Consider the following 17,488-nt stretch of genomic DNA (forward strand, 5'->3'; position numbering starts at 1 on the left):
CAGAGGAAACAGGGATAAGGAAAAACGTCTGCATCATGGGGAAGGTGGGAATATGAGCTTGGGAAATTCTGCTATTTATACAGGATCCTGAAACCTTCAGAGAAGTATGGAGTATTTATATCTGAGCTACAGAAAACCTCAGAAATGCTTAACGTTCATCTGTCATTGTTCCTAACAGAGCTGATGAAAAAATGTTTTACAGTACTGTTACTGAGGAAATTAAGTGGTCATGTATCTAACATTAATATATTTTTCAGATGTCTTTTCAACCATTCCCCCACTCCAAAGCCCTGAAACCCAGTTCTTAACACTTATTTAACATAAATCCGCCATGGTGCCTAAAGACACTCTACGATACAGACCTTGAGTCCAAAAGTCTCATTCCTGCCTCCTTCAGCTATGCTGAAGAATGCACCAAGAAACAGTCCTTTCCTATGCCTGGCTCTTTTAAAAGCTACTCGTTATGGCTGGAACTTTTGTTGGAATCGTTGCACTTTCTAGTGTAAGGTTATGCCAGTTTGTCATCCTGCCAGTCCTGCTTTCTGTCTCAGTCAACCGGGATAAACACTTAGCCCTCCTTTTTCTTTCCCTATTACCACACCCCTTCCTTGTAACTGGTATAGATTACATCAGAAATTCCTTGCTGAGCCAGCTCTGCTAATAATTTTTGTTCTAAATCATACAAAAATCTGTGAAATGTAATCATGTCCATGCTCCAGTCCACTGAAAATACCTGGAAGATGAAATTAAATCTCGCAAAGACTAATCTGTCTTGTACTTGACCACTCCAGGACTAACTGAACAGCCAGCGCAATGGTTTACTCTGCATGTGTGAACCCAAGTTACATGCTGAGGCCACAGCCTGGGAATCTACGATCTGCCAGTCCAGATGGGATTAGAAATCACCGTCACGTATGAAACGTCTGGCTCTCAATGAAATCAGCTTTGAGGGGTAGGTTTATAGAGACACTTTCAACACATGTAGGAGAGGAGTAAAAACGGGGTTGTGTGTAACTGTACAGTTTAGATCAAATTCAATTATAGCTGAGAAAGCTACATTTGCAGCATTTTCAATGAACTCGTTTCCTCAGTGAGCACCACGCTGTTTACTTGGACTCTTCAACACAAGAGTTTATTGACTTCTGCAGACTGATAACTACTTAGGCCACATTTTTCAAAAGCAGAAGGTGGCACATGACCGTGCAGATGCCACTGTAAGGCCAGCAGGCATGTTCCTAAACTTACCGTAACTATTCACCCCAACTGTTCGCACTGGCAACTCCACAATGCCCTGCTGCAGCACGTTCTCCCCACAAGTGCATGCAGATTTTGATAATTGCATGCATGGGTACATCTAATCAAGAGCAGATTTTTTTCACCCTTATGGATCTCAGGCGTCTGCTTTTGAAAAACTGCTCACTTAAGTCTTACGATGCATTTTTACCTAATTGGCAGGGAGATAAGTAATTAAATTCAACAGAAACCAGGGCTCACAAACAAATATATAATTTTTGAAGCCACAATTTCGATTTCTTTTTATTACCTTTACCTATGTTTTGTATGGCAAAGGGTCATAGAACAGATGCAGTTGCTAAAACTGAGTAGCTTAATAACTGAAATCAGCTTCTGCAGAGAACAGCAGGAGCAAGTTAGAGGACATGAGTGAATTCACTTCAGAAGCCAAATAAAGTTTTGAGTCACTGCTGGCTCAGGTAAAACTCCAATTTAATACAACACCTTCAAAATATAACCTCTTCTAGATAACGCAACAGTAATCAACTAGCCAAATACACTCAGAAGAGGAAGAGGAAATTCTGAGTATAAGTGCAAAAATGAATCATTATTCTGATAATGTTTTTGTTATTATTTTTGCAGATGGATCTGAAAGCTCTTACGACTCAATTAAGTTACCACAGCCAATAAAGACAAAAAGCAAAATCAGGGCAGATACTTTCCGCCTAGACACTACGGTGATGGGCACATTAGAAATGAGGCAGATTAGATAGACGATCTAGACAGACACATCTAACTGTCCTCCAGTGCACTCGTTTGTTTGACAGCCTGGAAAATGCCAACATTCCTGGGATTAAATGAAAATAGAAAACTGCATTTTCACTGTAAAATATACAGAGAACTTTGCTATGTCAGTTTCTCTTTGTTAAAATAAACCAGTGCCCAACCAAGTACTCCCAGAGTGACTCAAAGTACAATAAGCTAAATGAAACAGTAACTAAGACGCAACCAACTGAAAGCCCTTATGCTGCTACCCTTTTGTCCCGGGATATTAGCGGTGTGATATGACCTGCACACACTTCGATACACTAATTTTTCTTGAGCTCAACACCACCAAAATGCTAAATTGCCCATCTTGCATTGCTTATCTTGAAACCCTATTTCTTTACTGCATGACTGCCAACTCCTCTACCTTTATGGGCCTGTCAAACAACTTCTGTTTTGTGGTATTCTTTGTTCTTCGAGCATGTAAAACTAAACAAATATCTTGGATATAAAAAATAAAGAACACCAATAACTGTACTGATTCTCCCCAGAGGTTTCTGGTCCAGGTTATAGATGTATTGGCATGGCTTTTTCTTCAGCGCTCAGAAAAACGCATACACAATGACACGCGGTTAGCACTTGCGTTCGCGTTCAACAGCTCCATATTTTTTCCTAGCACCAGGACATGTGCACAAGTAGGGAGCTAGATTTGGCAGTATGCAATTTGGCAGTCTCCGAGCCGGATCCTGTTCTTGCCCACTCCAGCTTTGACAGAAGTGCCGGCTGCAGCCCGGGGAGCTGTGCGACATCCCGGTGCTGTCGGGGAGAACAGAATCCAGCTCCTTGTGACAGTTTTCCCCACACAACATCACAATCAGCCAAACACATTTGTAATCTACTGCAGCTGGTGTTTCTATAATTGATAGAGATATAAAAGCCCTTTTTGCTAAAGTAGTACTTTTGTATTTTTTTTTTCTTGGGGGAGTTGTGAGAAAGCAGCTACAAAAAGTGAGCTCTAAATCTCAGATAATGTAGCTCCCTTTAGAATCCCAAGCTTAAAGCAAGTAGTTATGAGTTTTAGCGATGCAAAAAAACGGAGCTAAAAACAAACATTTATTTTACTTGACGTAGCAAAACAGTGGATTAAAAAGTTAAATCAATGCGCCGTCTGAATGGTTCCTGCTGTAGCTGCAATTTCAAATGAAATAAGAATGTTATAAAAACTCTTGCATATTAGGCACATTTGGAAATGTCTCCTTGTAACTGTTCTTTAAGTGTTCTGTCTATGAGCACTAACAGGTCACTGCACAGGAAATGCAAAAATATGTTATATTTTAATCAGGGCATATAAAACACTGTCTAGAATGTTACATTGCCCTTGGGAATCTGTAGTAAGTAGGGGAACTTTTACAAAGTCCAGGTCACTCTCCACATTACATCACTCTAAAAAAAAAAATTATTAGGTTAAATTATATAGATGTCATGCATTAGAACTTTCCCAGTTGTAGGACGATGACTAAGAGATGCATATTTCCTTGGAGAAACTCATAATCAGTCCCTTGTTCCCCTATACATACTTTGTATATTGAAAATAGTGCATTTTAACTGAATTGAAATGTTTCCAAACAATCTTAATGAAAGAGGACAAATAGAAGAATGAGACTTTTCGTATCCTCGCCAACAACAAATTTCAGCACTCAACCCTAACACGCAGGCACCAATTGAAAACCTGTCTGGCTATACCTTATAGGTGATAAAAAAAGGAAAGAAGGTATTTTAGCAGAGATGTTTGGGAATGATTAAGGTAAAATGTCCCTAGTCCAAACAAGTGGAAACCCAGATGTCAGTGTCATAACATTCCCCCTCCCCCCATAAATATTACTCCAAGTGATTTACCTCTGTTTAACCCAAATCACAAGATGATAAAATATCTAATAAGTTCATAGAAACAGCAAAAGAGTAATGTGAGGGTGACTGTTTTCTAGATTAACATTCTCAGGATTCTAGCTATTTAACATACAACATCTGGGAGGTGACACAAAACTTCACAGTGCCCTGACAACATCCTGCTCCGCTCTCACTGCTCCTGGTTCAAATTTTGTCACTGGCTTCCAGATAGAAAGATTCAATTTCTATAAAAAATCTCCCATAGAGCAACAAATAGAATAAAATACAAAGCCATGCCCCAAGAGAAACAAAAGTCGGTGTTGCAAGGGCCTAGCGCCTGCTGAGGTAAATGGCGGTTGCCTCCACAGCGACACAGTGATCGGCCATCTGCGATTTGCATGTTGCAGCATGAGAACAGATCTCAAACTAACAGGCCCTTTTTATCTAAACAGATATCTGTGGTTGCAACCCTTGGCATTATTCTTTGTATTTTTCTCTAAGCTGCTCTCTTTTAGTACAACAGCTTTGTAACTGCCAGTATTTTCCACCCTTTGTTCCAGCCTACCTACAGCGCAGAGCTCCTCCAGGCCTCAACTCCTGCCACGGCCCTTGGTGACAGCAGGCTGCCATCTCCATTTCACAGACAGGGAGCACATCTTGGACACCTTTAAAGTAACTTTCTCCACACAAAGGCAGTGCTGGGGTAGCCCGCCTTCCCCTGACCACCGCAAGCGCTGATGTGAGGTGTGGAAAAGCTGCTGTCACACAGGCCCCGTCTTGGTCAGGGCACCACCTAGCACACTCGGGGCAATCTCCTCACTCCTTTGACTGCTCAGACCCATAGCCATTCCTGCAGCAGGGTAAGCAATTGTCCTACTTATCCCCAGCTAACACATATTTTAAGGGACTGTAATTGAAAAAGAGAAACTGAGAACAGAGCATGCGTGGTGGAGATGGCATGCTTGGAGAATGCTGTGTCACCTTCTAAAAATTCTTTGGCAACAGCAACTTTTAGACTTTATAAGTCAGACAAATTTGGGTGGATTTTTTTTTTTTTTCAGGGAAAGCAGAAGATATCTCTGAAAAATGTTCACGTCACTGCCAGAAAGCAGTGGTCCCACAGCTTTGGAAAAAAAAAACCCTGACATACGTCTTTTATTAAACTTTTGCCAAACAACATCCTACCCTAAATTTCAGGAAAAACATTTTAATAAAGGAAACACAGATTTTGGCAATGGAAAATGTTGCTTTGAACAGCTCAGATCTGGAAACATTAGAACCAGTAGAAATCAAGCCTTTCAACAGAAACCCCCAAACAATCTGGGCTACAGGAATTGTTGCACCCGTGACAGATATTATTGCTATGCCCGGGGCTATGCAGTACTCCCAGCATCAGCCCTTTTAAGACCTCCATTGGTTTTCTGCTCTTTTCTAGCTCTTCCCTGTTTTTCTCTTTTTGTTATCATATAGCTGAACTTTCTCCACGTCAAAGTGCTGCCCAGCAGGTTACAGAACTGAGGCCTGTGCAGCAATGCTAGCTGCTTGTTCTGCCCCATCCACAGCACGGTTCAAGCAATCCACCCAGTCAGAGGAATGATCAGACAAAACAAAACAAAAAAATCTATAATTCAGAACACAGAGAAGCTTGATGACTCGGTCTGTGTTATATGAGCCGTTTTTTTTCTAATCTGCAAGTAAGACAATAATTGGCTGAGCCTACAAAACCCAGGTCTGAGCCCCTGATTCAGCCAAAGGGGGTTCTTGGCCTTAAATTTAAGTGCAGACTTAAAAATTGATAGGAACTCCTTCTTAATCATCAAGTATTCAGCCACTCATTACTGATATATATTTTAATGATGTGCTCTTAATTTTGGTCTGGTTTCAAAAGTACTATTTCCTCAAATTCAATATAAATTCCAGGATTGCGAAATGGGGCCCTGCAATTGTGTTTAGGAGTTTTTTCCTGTTACAAAGTATGTTTAAAATACAAAATTGAAGGAGTTTGGTACGTCAGGTGATGTTTTGTTAGCTTTTGACAAGAGAAAATATTTAATACCCTCATTTTTTTCCTGCTCTGAATATTAGTTTAATTGTCACAAATAATTAAACGCTTATGAGTAAAAGACATCTTTAGACATTTTGACAATACATATTAAGAGATGCTTTAAGGGAAATCTGCACAGATCGGCTTTTATTTGTTATGCTAAACGATGATGCATCTTGATTGCATTTGTTCCTTATTTGTGTGTGCAACAGGAGACGTACTGTGGATGATCTGTAAGGAATAAAATGACAGTATTTGACAGGCTAGGAAATGTCTGGGCAAGGATACAGGATAAGGAACCCTAAAAGGGCATTGTTTGTGGAGGGGCAATGGGATAGAGACACTCCCTTCAATCTAAGGCAATGAAAGGCGCCAACAACTAAATTACAGTTAATAACAGCAAGAAATAAACATAAATTACATATACAAGGCTCAAGCTCAAGGACTTTGGACCACTAAAAATATATATTATTATATCAATTATCACAGAGAGACAAATTCCCATCCTGGGAATTTGAATACAAACTCTAATAACCGACTATTCAGACATAGAGGCAGGCATTAATTTCCACACGAAAAGGAGCCATGGTAGAACTTCCCATTTCCCCAGCTCCAGAGAAGAAAGCCCTACCTGGTGATTCAGCCCTGAATGCTCTGGCCTCTGTTAGAGGGGGTAGCAGGTGGTCTCCCAGGTAAGGCGGATTAGCCCTATATTACCTAAGATTTATTCTGAGTTCTTGTCAATATAATGGCTGAAATGACCATTCCCGAAAGGTAATATGGTGTGAAAATAAACATAAACAATCCTTAATGAATCCATAGGCTATTACTTGCATCATATTTCTTCTATAGGCAATACATACATCTCTGTTTAGAAAAATAATGCTGCCCTTGATCGAGGCTTAACAATTCCTGTTCACACAAGAGGGAATGGAGCAAGTCCATGGGAACTGCTCGGGGCTAAACGCTTTTGTAAATTCAAGTCTCTCTTTAGATGCCCACATAAGGATTTAGACCCTTAACTTTAGAAGCTGACTTACAAAAATCAGAGCCTTAAAGTTTATTACCAGAGATTTCCAACCACCTCTGGCAGACTGTGTGGAGGAAAATGTGTATGTCCTGTTAGGTTATAATTAGACTACACTTTTCATATTTCTCAGAACAATGCATTATATATTGTCAGAAATACAAAGCTGGATCCCAGGTCTGACAAAGAAATATAGAGCATTATATGGGCAGAAAAGTAACCGTAATCAAATTCTCCAGTTCTGAAACTTATCACTGACCAAAAATGCATCTGAGGATAACATAGGGAAATTAAAAACTTAAATTATGCTGACTAAAACTATCCTCCTAGAAATGATACCTTGGACTGGAAGTCAACGGAGCCCAGTCTTTTTCTGTTGGAAGTGCGCTTACAATATAAATGTGATCTAGTATGTAGAGCAGGGAATTAGGAGCAAATGCTGTTTGACCTTGAGCAAATCAGTTAATGATTTCTGGCTTCAATTTGCCTTTCTGTAAAATGGGGACAAAATATTCTACTACGCTGTGGTTATTATATGGAGTACATAGCATTAATAAGAAATCCTTGGAAGAAAGGTGCTAAGTGTGAAGAAATATTAATCTACTTCCTATCAAAGTGCACATATATGAGCAGGAACCATGCAGCTAATCAAAAGCACTAGAAAGCTTTTAATTTTTAGCATTTAATGCTACAGATGATCAATATAACTACTTAGCATCTTTCTCCTTTCACATGTTAATTTAATGCTACTTGTACTGTGCTCATAAATGTTATGACATGGCTGAAAAACACATAAAAAATTAATTTTGGAAGACAAACATAACAGCTAGAATAAGATTATGTTTCTTCAGTACAAAACTGTACATCATGAAAAGATCCAGCTTTTTTTTTGTCCACTCACGCTGCAGGAAGTAAATGAGTTCTTCCTATATGTACAAAGAAAACTGGAGACCTTATGAATTGTAGTTGTGATTCCCAGTGCTATTCACACAAAATTGTTTATATACAGAGTAAAATCTTTCCTTTCTTAAAAATAAAAATAAGACTTCTTCCAAGTGGAGGGTCAGTGATAGAAATAGTTCTGTTCTCTGCACATATCAAACTGCACCAAAGTGCAGATTTTCATTTTTATCTGCTCTTTCACTAGAAAAATCTTTGCTATCAAGGTATTCCAGCAAATTTATTTATTTTCATTAACACCAAGAACTGTGTGCTGCTTCTTTTCTACAGAAATTCCACACTGATCCCACATAAACAGTCCAAATATCACTTCAGCAAAGTTGCTTTGGGAATATTTAATAGCATTTTTTAAGTTATGCAAGTAATATTGAACGAAATTTACTACAATTTGAGATAAGTAGGTCTTAATTTTATATGAACAGAGAGATTTAAAAACAAACAAACAAACAAACAAAAAACAACAGTAACCGTTCTGATTATATTATGGAATATTAGGCCTTGTGCAAAACCGGCCCTTTTCTCTTTTACATGCTTAAAAACAAGCACAACAGGCTTTTCAATTAAATGAGTCTTTTGAGAGAGATGCAGGAAGAGCCAGAAAGCTCCTTAAACTTTATTGCTTTTCATCTTTGTCAGGTAGAGATGTATATTAAAAATGACCTGTTCTTTCCATTACATAGTCCTTCCTGCAAGTTTTTTCCTCTAATTTGACCTGTCACTTTCAAGGGTTTCACAAAATGGGAATGGAAGGGTTGATCTGGATCGGTTTTCCCCATATATTCAGTAGTTTTGCTTTTCTATTGCCATCTAGAGCTGAGGATGCTTCCAATAGTCTCTACCATTGTGAGTAACTTTAATGAGCCTCAGTATCATTAGACGATACAGTTTACAGAACACAGGGAAAAAAGACACAGAAAGGAATAAGATACAGCTATAATAGATACAAGCCGTGGAGATGAAAGAAAGAAGTCAGCATCTCATTTGCATTAATACAATAAAAATACGGCATTAATGTTGCTAGTTGTAAATTTTTTTTCAATAAAGTTGAGCCTGATTATATCTGAAAAAAAGACAGGCTGTGCATTCCTCATAGGTCTTGCATGTGTTTAGGCTTTAAAGAACAGTTTCTGGCTATTAACTTTCTAGATTTAATTGCCACTAAAAACAATCTCCATGAAACTTCAATTGAAAGCCACTCCTCGAGAACCAATGGTCTGATCTTTCAAAGCCAAAACTGCTTTGTTTACAGCAATACAAATTCAGAGCCACACTTCACATAACTCCACTACATCATTATGTTATGTATTTTGTTTACTGGTATTATGTGTGCATACATATATAATTATATACACATTCACATACAGCACAGTTCATCCTGAGAATCAGTCAAACACAATATTGCCAACCTTCTTTATTCAAAAATCACAAATCACACCCTCAAAAATCATGAGACAAGCTGAAAATTATGAGATACTAAAAACAGTCACTTTGAGAATGCTGTATTTTTCTTCTGGCATAAGAACTTTTAGGCTGCATGTTTTTAAGCTTTCTAGTTCTCCATGGCAGGGGAGTTAAAATAAATTTTCCCTTTAGAATGTATATTCGGCATTTGGTTAATCACCAGACTCCAAGAGCTGAAGGTTTAAAGAAAATACTAACAAATGACTTTCAGTCAACACAACTTCCAATATCACACAAAGTTTAACACATGGGCAAGTATTAGTGGAATTCTCAAAACCTGCTTTAAAATACTGAGCTTTCCAGCTTGTATCAGTAAGAACAGTGCATCCCTCTCCCAGGCAGGCACTTGGCTACCCTTTTTGCAGGTATGTATGCGTGCATACCTGAGGGGGATCTATTTCCTATCCGTTTAGGACTGTATGTTCCATTTAGCTGTAGAATTTTACCAATAACTGAAACCATCGGGTGCTGCACATTATAAAGTATGCATTTTTCACAATCTAATCCTGTCATTTTGTAACTATTGTTGTGACTTTATTTTTCCTAGGGCAAAGGGGAAAAACATTTATTTTTGGGAAACAAAGATTCTCTTCATTTTCCTAAATGAAACACTTAATGCAACACTTAGATCATAAGACCAGTTTTTCCACTTCTTTTTGCCGAAAAACCTCACAAGGTAACAAATGAAAAGCCAGCAGTTAAAGAGGGATGTGTAAATCTAATGGGAAACAGCATGATTCTATGATGGCTTTCTCCTTGAAACCTTAAAAAACACACCGTTCACTGTCAAGGCATTTCTGAGTTGCAAAAGCTGTTATTATAACATGGTCAAAATGACTCGGTGCCAAGATCCAGTGGCCTCTAGTGAGAGGTCACCTTAACAAGGAAGAACTGATTTTGATGTCTAAAACTGCCCGGAACTTTTAGGCTCCCGATTTGCAGAACCCTCTTCATGCACCTACTTGAGAGCTGCTGCTTGTGTGCACAACATAACAGAGCACATTAGAAGGGATTCTTTAAAAGACCATATCATCTACTGGTACCAAGAAGCAGTGTTCAATAATTAACGCAGAGAATGGAAACGTGTTTGAGAAGTGAAGTTAGCCAAGCAAGTAAACCATCTCAGTCCTACAGACCTTAGAAAAGAGCAGCGTGCAACCCTCAGTAACACAAGTTACAGCCAGAACTCAAAGGCAGGTTATGCTTTAAAGCTTAGTGGTAGAATCTGGTCCCTCTTTGGATGCAAAACATTGCTAAAAAATACGTGTATTTAATTTCATAGCTAAACAGCCCAGTCTTACGTAGATAGTCTTTACACAAGGCAGTTACCCATTGAAGCAAAGTGCTGAGTAAGAGATGCAGAACTGGACCCACTCTCATGCAAATTATTGTAATTAAATAGGTAATGAAAAATCACTGCTCTTGCACGAATGAAATGTAAGACTTCAGCTGTGAGTGTAATGTGTTTCCAATTGACTCCTGTATCAGATTCGGAGACAGATGAAAATGTCTCTCTGCTTGCATGAGCACGCTTTAGAGGTAAAACTTCACAAATATTTTCATTTTGCAGAGAATAGGGAAAAACAAAGGGTTATTTTAGCAGTAAAGTCAGTAGGATAATCTTTTTTAAGGCATAATATGGTACACACATGTCTCAACCCAAGAGGCATTAAATAGAATTTGAATCATTTTACTTTGCATTTGCTAATAATACGTCATCCAGTAGATGAACCAGGCCTTATTCTCCCCTCCACAAGCTGACATGGTATTTTTTTTACATTTGAGCTCTTAAGATCTGCACAATAGCTTAACACAATAAGTGTTTAGCCTCTGGTTCCAACTGTAATTGATAGAGTACAGTTCCATTCCCTCTGCTGCTGCTAAGTTGGGAATTGCAGCCACAGCAACTGACAGCTTTTTTTTTTTTTTTTTGCCTTTTTTTTTTTCCGTGAGTCTGGAGTTGCTCTCTGGGAGTGATGTCCTCATCGGGATGTGAAGTAAAGTGACGGGAGAAAGGCTCACCCCAGCCCTGTGCCACGGAGGAACTCCAGGGACCTCTCCTAGGGGAAACAGTTGCTGGAGGTGGGTGCTACTAATGAGAGCAAAAATCAGGAGAATGCTTCGGGAGGAAATAGCAAAATCCTGCAGTTCTGAAGAAAACAGGCTTTTCGATTAGAGAGCACAGAGAAGGGACAGCATTTACCCAGAAGAATTTCTGACAATAAGCATATTTGCACAAGTGCTATAAAACTATGTCATTTACTGATGGAAACATCTTTTATATTACTGTCACAGGGGCTGAACTCTTGGTGAGTCCCAATTTTATATAGTGATAACATACTGTGCTTTGTTACGTAAGATTCGGGCTGAAATAAGGAAACAACTGAACCGAACGCAATTTCAAATTGTCCCATCCAGGCCTGAGTTTTGACATGGGAAAGAATCACATTGCAGCTTTGGGTTTAGAAGCGTGGGTCCAGATTTTAATGCAGATGGCTACTAATTTTGGTGGCTCTTTAGTTGCAAAAGTACCTATTTTGGAATGTATTTAATTAACCGGGATGTAAAGCCTTCCCTTGTTTGTGAACACTTTGGCTTTTTTGTCATCTGTCAGCATCGTGATGTGCACAGTAACTGAAAGGTTCTGAGGCATGAGCTATTTAGGTGGTTTTGATGTGCACTTGCTTTTCTGGAGGATGTTTAAACAAAGCAGGGCTGCCATTTCTACAGTTTCATTCAGTACTGCTTGCGTGGAAACTGTTTCTATTCCCGTATAATAAAGGCTACAAATAATATCTGAAAAGCCACAACGCTCTTGGTTATTAATACATGTACGTATTGCTTCCTTTCATCACCGAAATGCACGTATCAGACCTAGCTGGTCATCTACTCTGCTCTCTAAAAAGCAGGATTTCACTTTCTAAATATGTTTCTGTTGTAAATAACCTTTACTACGAAAGTGCAAACTGCAGCCTTAAAGTACTGATCGCTAACCATCTTCTATTTGCTGCTGTGTGAGGACTTCTTCAAAAACAAGACTGCCTTGTTCTACACTACCAATAAACAAAATAAACGTGACCAATATCTGTTTCTGCTGTACTTTTCAAGGGCTTTGGTTCTCAGATAGCCTATTGGGAAAGAAAGAAAGACAAATGCAAAACTGCAGCCGGAAAAGGCGTTAAGTCCAGATTCCTCTTTGCAGGCTTTAAAAAAGCAAACTAGCAATTCATGATCACAAAATAAAATATGCACATTTAAACAAGCTGCAGGGGAAAGGAGAGTTTAATCCAGTGAAATTGTGTTTGAAAGCTATTTCATACCCCTAGGAATAAAATCTGAATAGCAATTCTGCTTTGCTCCCACCTTTTTTCCACCCTTCTGTTAATATATTACCATTTGTTATGGAATCGTTACAAGAGTTCTACCCCAGAGGTGGCTGCGTTTCGTTGAAGGATGAAGCACTTTCTGGGCCTGAGTCTCTCCTTACTCACAGGAGCAGACAGTACTCATTGCCACTGCACTCATGCGAATAAACCTATTTTTGCTTTGTACCTGAGTGAGAGAAGAATTAGGCCCACAGTTTGTAAAGCCCGGTGTGATTCCCTTGGAGGAAAGCTACAACCCAAATGGGTTGCTTATTGTAAACAGAAGTCTGATACTAAAGCAGGCACTGATATAACCAGCCCTGAAAATCTGCTTTAAGAATTATTGAAATGGATATGACGATCTCAAAAAAGAATGACGATTCAGAACAGACTCGGCCCTGGAAAGATCAAAATGCATTTGACATAATTTCAGCATTGATATGAAATAAAGTATCTTTAAAAGTATAATTTGAGAGCAAAAATTCCCACCATCAAACATAAATAGTGTCCCATTAATCCAATTACGCTACCTTGTTTCATTACAATGGTCTGTAATATATTTCTTAGGAATACAAGGCTTAAAATTAATAATAGAACAGGACAAAATTGCCATGTATATTTCTCTAGATAGATTTTCATCTAACAGCAGGACTTCACTTCTGATTCACTCGCTGGTTCTCTTTAACCTTTACATTATTCATTAATCAAACTAGAAACCTGCTTTCAAAGTCAGTGCATGGTAGTAATTATTTACAGTTGTGCATAGTATTTAATTTTAAGCAATGACAAAAGCAGGCATGTCCAGAATCATAAGGCTTATCATTTTTCTTCCGTTGGAGGTGAACTATCTAAAGAAGCTAAAAGTTGCAAACTTCTCTTCAATATCTCTGCTGCCATCAAGACAAAATGCAGTGCAACTGATACCTTTGAACTTGTACAAGCAAAAATAAACAAAAGTGAAAATTAAGTAATATATAATGTACTAACTCCTTTAAATAAAAGGAATAAAGAGATCTGCTATCAGCCTTGATGAGCAATTCATTTCTTATTGCACAGTCTGTCTACTGTCACTTGGAGATATTTTTCACCATACAAAACAGAACCTCAGTGCTGTCCCTGAAAATGAAAGTCAGTTTTGAGAACTATAGACAGCAGGCACGTCTGCTCTCTGAAACCCCCCTTGACCCCCACAAACACACAAATACAACCTCAAAGCTGGAGAACTATTGCAAACGTGTAAACCTACTTCAAATCAGTTATGCTGGATGAAACTGGACTGCATTTGCAGTATTCTGCTCACCTGAAACAACATTGATCTGAGGACAAATACAATCACAGAAACGCACCACGGAAGACCAATGCACATTTTATAATGGGAATAAAGATGGAGAGACATTATTGTGGTCATTCACATTTCTAGCTCATCGTTAAGACTCTCAGAAATACTGTAACATTCTGGATAAAAATACATCTTCTTACTGTATTCTCAGCAGGGAAATCCTGGGAAACAACAGTATGGGCTTTGTTCGCAAGAATTTACTTACTCTGTAGTCTATGTTTCTAAAAAAGAACAGGGTGCCCCTGCTACAAAAAGATACTACACACATTGCAAGTGAAAATTCTACTTTGAAAACAAAATAAAATGAAGCCTCGTACTCCTGACAGAAAGAAAAAGGGAGCAATTCTAGCACTGTCACTGTGATGATCAGCATCCATGAAAAAATAGCTATTTATCCTGCAAGTTGAAAACGTTAATGCCTTACTCAGATATAACCTCTTTGTGAATAAAACAATAATAGCAACTCCTCAGAGAGTTTTTCTGAATATATGTATGTGCATTTCTAACGTAACTGTTATTTACTGCTAAAAGGGATCTTTGCTTGCTAGCAATCACACTAGCAACCTGCATAGGTACATTCATTGGTCATGTCCCAAAAGACTCTGTCTGCATACCATTGTCCTACACCTATATGAATAAGGTAGAATACGTAAGTTTATAAAAGTTATGCGCATCCCAGTTTCTGAAAAATAACGATTACCTTTGAATGAAATCCAGGCACTACTTTTCAAAGTTTATTCAAGTATGCCACTAAAGTTGCCCATACATTTTGTCCCACATATAATACGATACATAGAGAAAATATTCTGAAGGGGGAAGAAAAATTAGTAGACCATTTTGAAACTAAAAATGTGAAATATTAATTTTCTTTCGAGAACTAATCTGACGAAGGACACAAAGAAAAAAAGAAGGGAAAAAACCCGCCTACATTAAAAGCCAAACAAGATAATAATTGTGCGTGTCTGGCTAAGAGAATCTAGAGGGCAAGCCTTACGTCATTGGCACTTGGGTTACCATGGTGAGTGATTTATTGATATATATCAAGAATGAATAGATCAAAGGCAGCAAGATGACAGGTGATCAATCAAATGTCAAATCAAAGCTGGCAATCAACTGGAAAGCTGATTTTTCAGTGGGTGGGTCTGGCAGAAGAAAAATGAACTTCCATATTGCGCTTCCCAGAAACAAAACCCCACCACACTATTAAAAAAAAATAAAAAGCAATTAAGCAGCCTGAAAGCAAACTCTTTGAAAAGATTTACTATACAGGCCCACTCATCTGTTTCTTTTTCTTGCCCCAAAAGGAAAAAGAACACCCTACAAATGACAAAACAAAACACTTCCAAAGTTGCAAACTATTTTCTTCTTTACAAAAAAAAAAAAAAAGAATAATTGCAAAACCACTTGGCATGTGCAAATATATAAACTCAGCTACAAAACAAAAGAAGAATTTGATTTGAAAATGTGGATTGTCTTCTAACAGTCAGAACGTTTCATTTTATTTCCTGTTGCAATTTTCACCACTGATGATCAAAGGCTGAACTTCCCCACCGGGTTCATCAGCAGAGACAGTCCCTGTACTATTTCAGGCGTACACAGCGCGCACACACACACACACACACGCCGGCACTGCCACCAGAAACACGGCGACATAAAGGATTAAACACCCCGACCCGCTTCGCGACACGCGCGGTCTGCAAACAAAACCACCACGGGAGGGGGGGGGGGGGGGGGAATGATAATAAAATGTATTAAAAAAAATATAAAAATAAAAATGGAAGCGGGAAGCGAATGGGAGGCTGCTTTGGGCTCGGGTAGGGAAAGGGGCCGGGGGGAGAAGGGGAAGGGAGCAGAAGAAAGTTGGGGGGAAAGTTTGGCCAGGGCAGGATGCGAGCCCGGCGCGGAGCCGCGGGGCCGGAGCGCGGTGGGAGCGCGCTGGGGGCAGCCCGGGTCGGAGCCGGGATCTGGGCGCTCCGGAGTGAAACCGGCTCGATGGAGTTAGGAAGGGAAAGGGAGGGGGAGGGGGATAAATAAATAAAGATCCAGCCCGGAAAAGCAAGGGTGACCCTAAATAATAATAAAGATGGGGGGTAGGAGTGGAAGGAGCGGAGAGACAGAGCTGTGTAAGTGGATGGCTTCTCCTTACCTGCAGCCCGTTTGGGTGCTTGCTGTTTCCTCCTTGGCATCGCTCTACTTTCTCCAATCTCACTTCTGTCCCCAGATCCGAGAGCCCTGAGACGCTCCTGAGTCGTGTTCCTCTGCCTCTGCCTCTCAGCTGCTTCCCCGGCACCCCCCTCAAGCCGCCCCTGCCCCCCTCCTTTCCACTCCACTGATAGGAACCTGTTTGGGTTTTATTTTATTTTACAGATCTAGGTTTCTTTCTTTGCCTCTCTCTCTCTCTCTCTCTTTTTTTTTTTTGGTTGGCTTTTTTTTTTTTTTTTTTAACTGTTGCAACACTTGCTTTGCTTTGATTCAAACATCCAAGCTCAGGAGCGAATGAAAGGCGCCCACAGCGCCAGAGAACGAGAAGAAATAAATAACCAAATAGATATGTAGAGAGATAGATTCAAAAGGCAGCTCGGGAAAGACTGGGGGGGCGGGGGGGGGGGGGGCTGCCTGCTTCCTCCCTTCCCTCTCCTCTCCTCCTCCTCCTCCTCCTCGCAGAGCCGTATGGCGGAGCGGTGCCGGGGGTGGGTGTGCGAGGTGTGTGTGCGGGTGTGTGCGGGGTGCGTGCGTGTGTGCAGGGTGTGCGTGTGTGTGTGTGTGTGTGTGCGGGCTGTGTGTGTGTGTGCGCGGAGCGCCGCCGGTTCCGTGCTGGCAGATGCCAGGCAGTGAGTGAGATGGGAGCGGGCAGGGAGGCTGGGGAGGGGAGGCAGCCTGCCGCTCGCACGCACACACACTCGCGCACACACACACACGCACACGCACACACCCGCACACACCCGCACACACACCCGCACACACACACACACACACACGCACACACACACACACACACACAGGCAGGGCGAGGCGATGCCAGCGAACATCGATCCGCCGAGCAAAGCGCCCGGGAACAAACTCCTCCTCCGCGCCCCGATGACAGGAGGAAATTTACTCCGCGCACACGGCTCGGCACGGCCGGGACCCCCCCACCCGTGTCCCCCCTCCTCGCCCTCCCCCCCCCCCACGCGCGTACCCGCACCCACGCGCACCCCCCCCCCCCCCCTTCCGGCACCCACCCGCGGCCGCGTCCCGAGGGGGGCGCTGCGGGGCGGAGAAGGACGGGGGGGGGGCACGGGGGGGGCCGGGGGGGGTCGGGCGGTCCCCGCCGGGGGAGCCCCCGGGGGAGCCGTCGGGTTCGTGCCGGGCGCGAAGTTTGGGGAAGTTCGGGTGAAGCCCCCCCGAGCCCCCGCCTGGAGCCCGTC

At 40.9% G+C, this 17,488-nt stretch overlaps 1 protein-coding gene across 5 annotated transcripts in view; it reads right to left on the minus strand.

Moving 5' to 3' along the window:
* TSHZ2 (teashirt zinc finger homeobox 2) overlaps positions 1 to 17,263 on the minus strand; it is a 221,522-nt gene extending 204,259 nt beyond the window's left edge. For 3 of the 5 annotated variants that reach the window (XM_080557803.1, XM_080557801.1, XM_080557802.1), the window contains exon 1: positions 16,228 to 17,262. In XM_080557803.1, the coding sequence (XP_080413929.1) occupies positions 16,228 to 16,267 (40 nt within the window). In that variant the 5' untranslated portion in view covers positions 16,268 to 17,262. Of the gene's footprint in view, positions 1 to 16,227 lie in introns of all 5 variants that reach the window. The other 2 variants (XM_080557805.1, XM_080557804.1) reach the window with 1 other exon arrangement.
* Between the last annotated feature and the right edge of the window lie 225 nt (positions 17,264 to 17,488).

Source organism: Anser brachyrhynchus, assembly GCF_964034855.1.
Source record: "Anser brachyrhynchus genome assembly, chromosome: 16".
NCBI lineage: Eukaryota > Metazoa > Chordata > Aves > Anseriformes > Anatidae > Anser > Anser brachyrhynchus.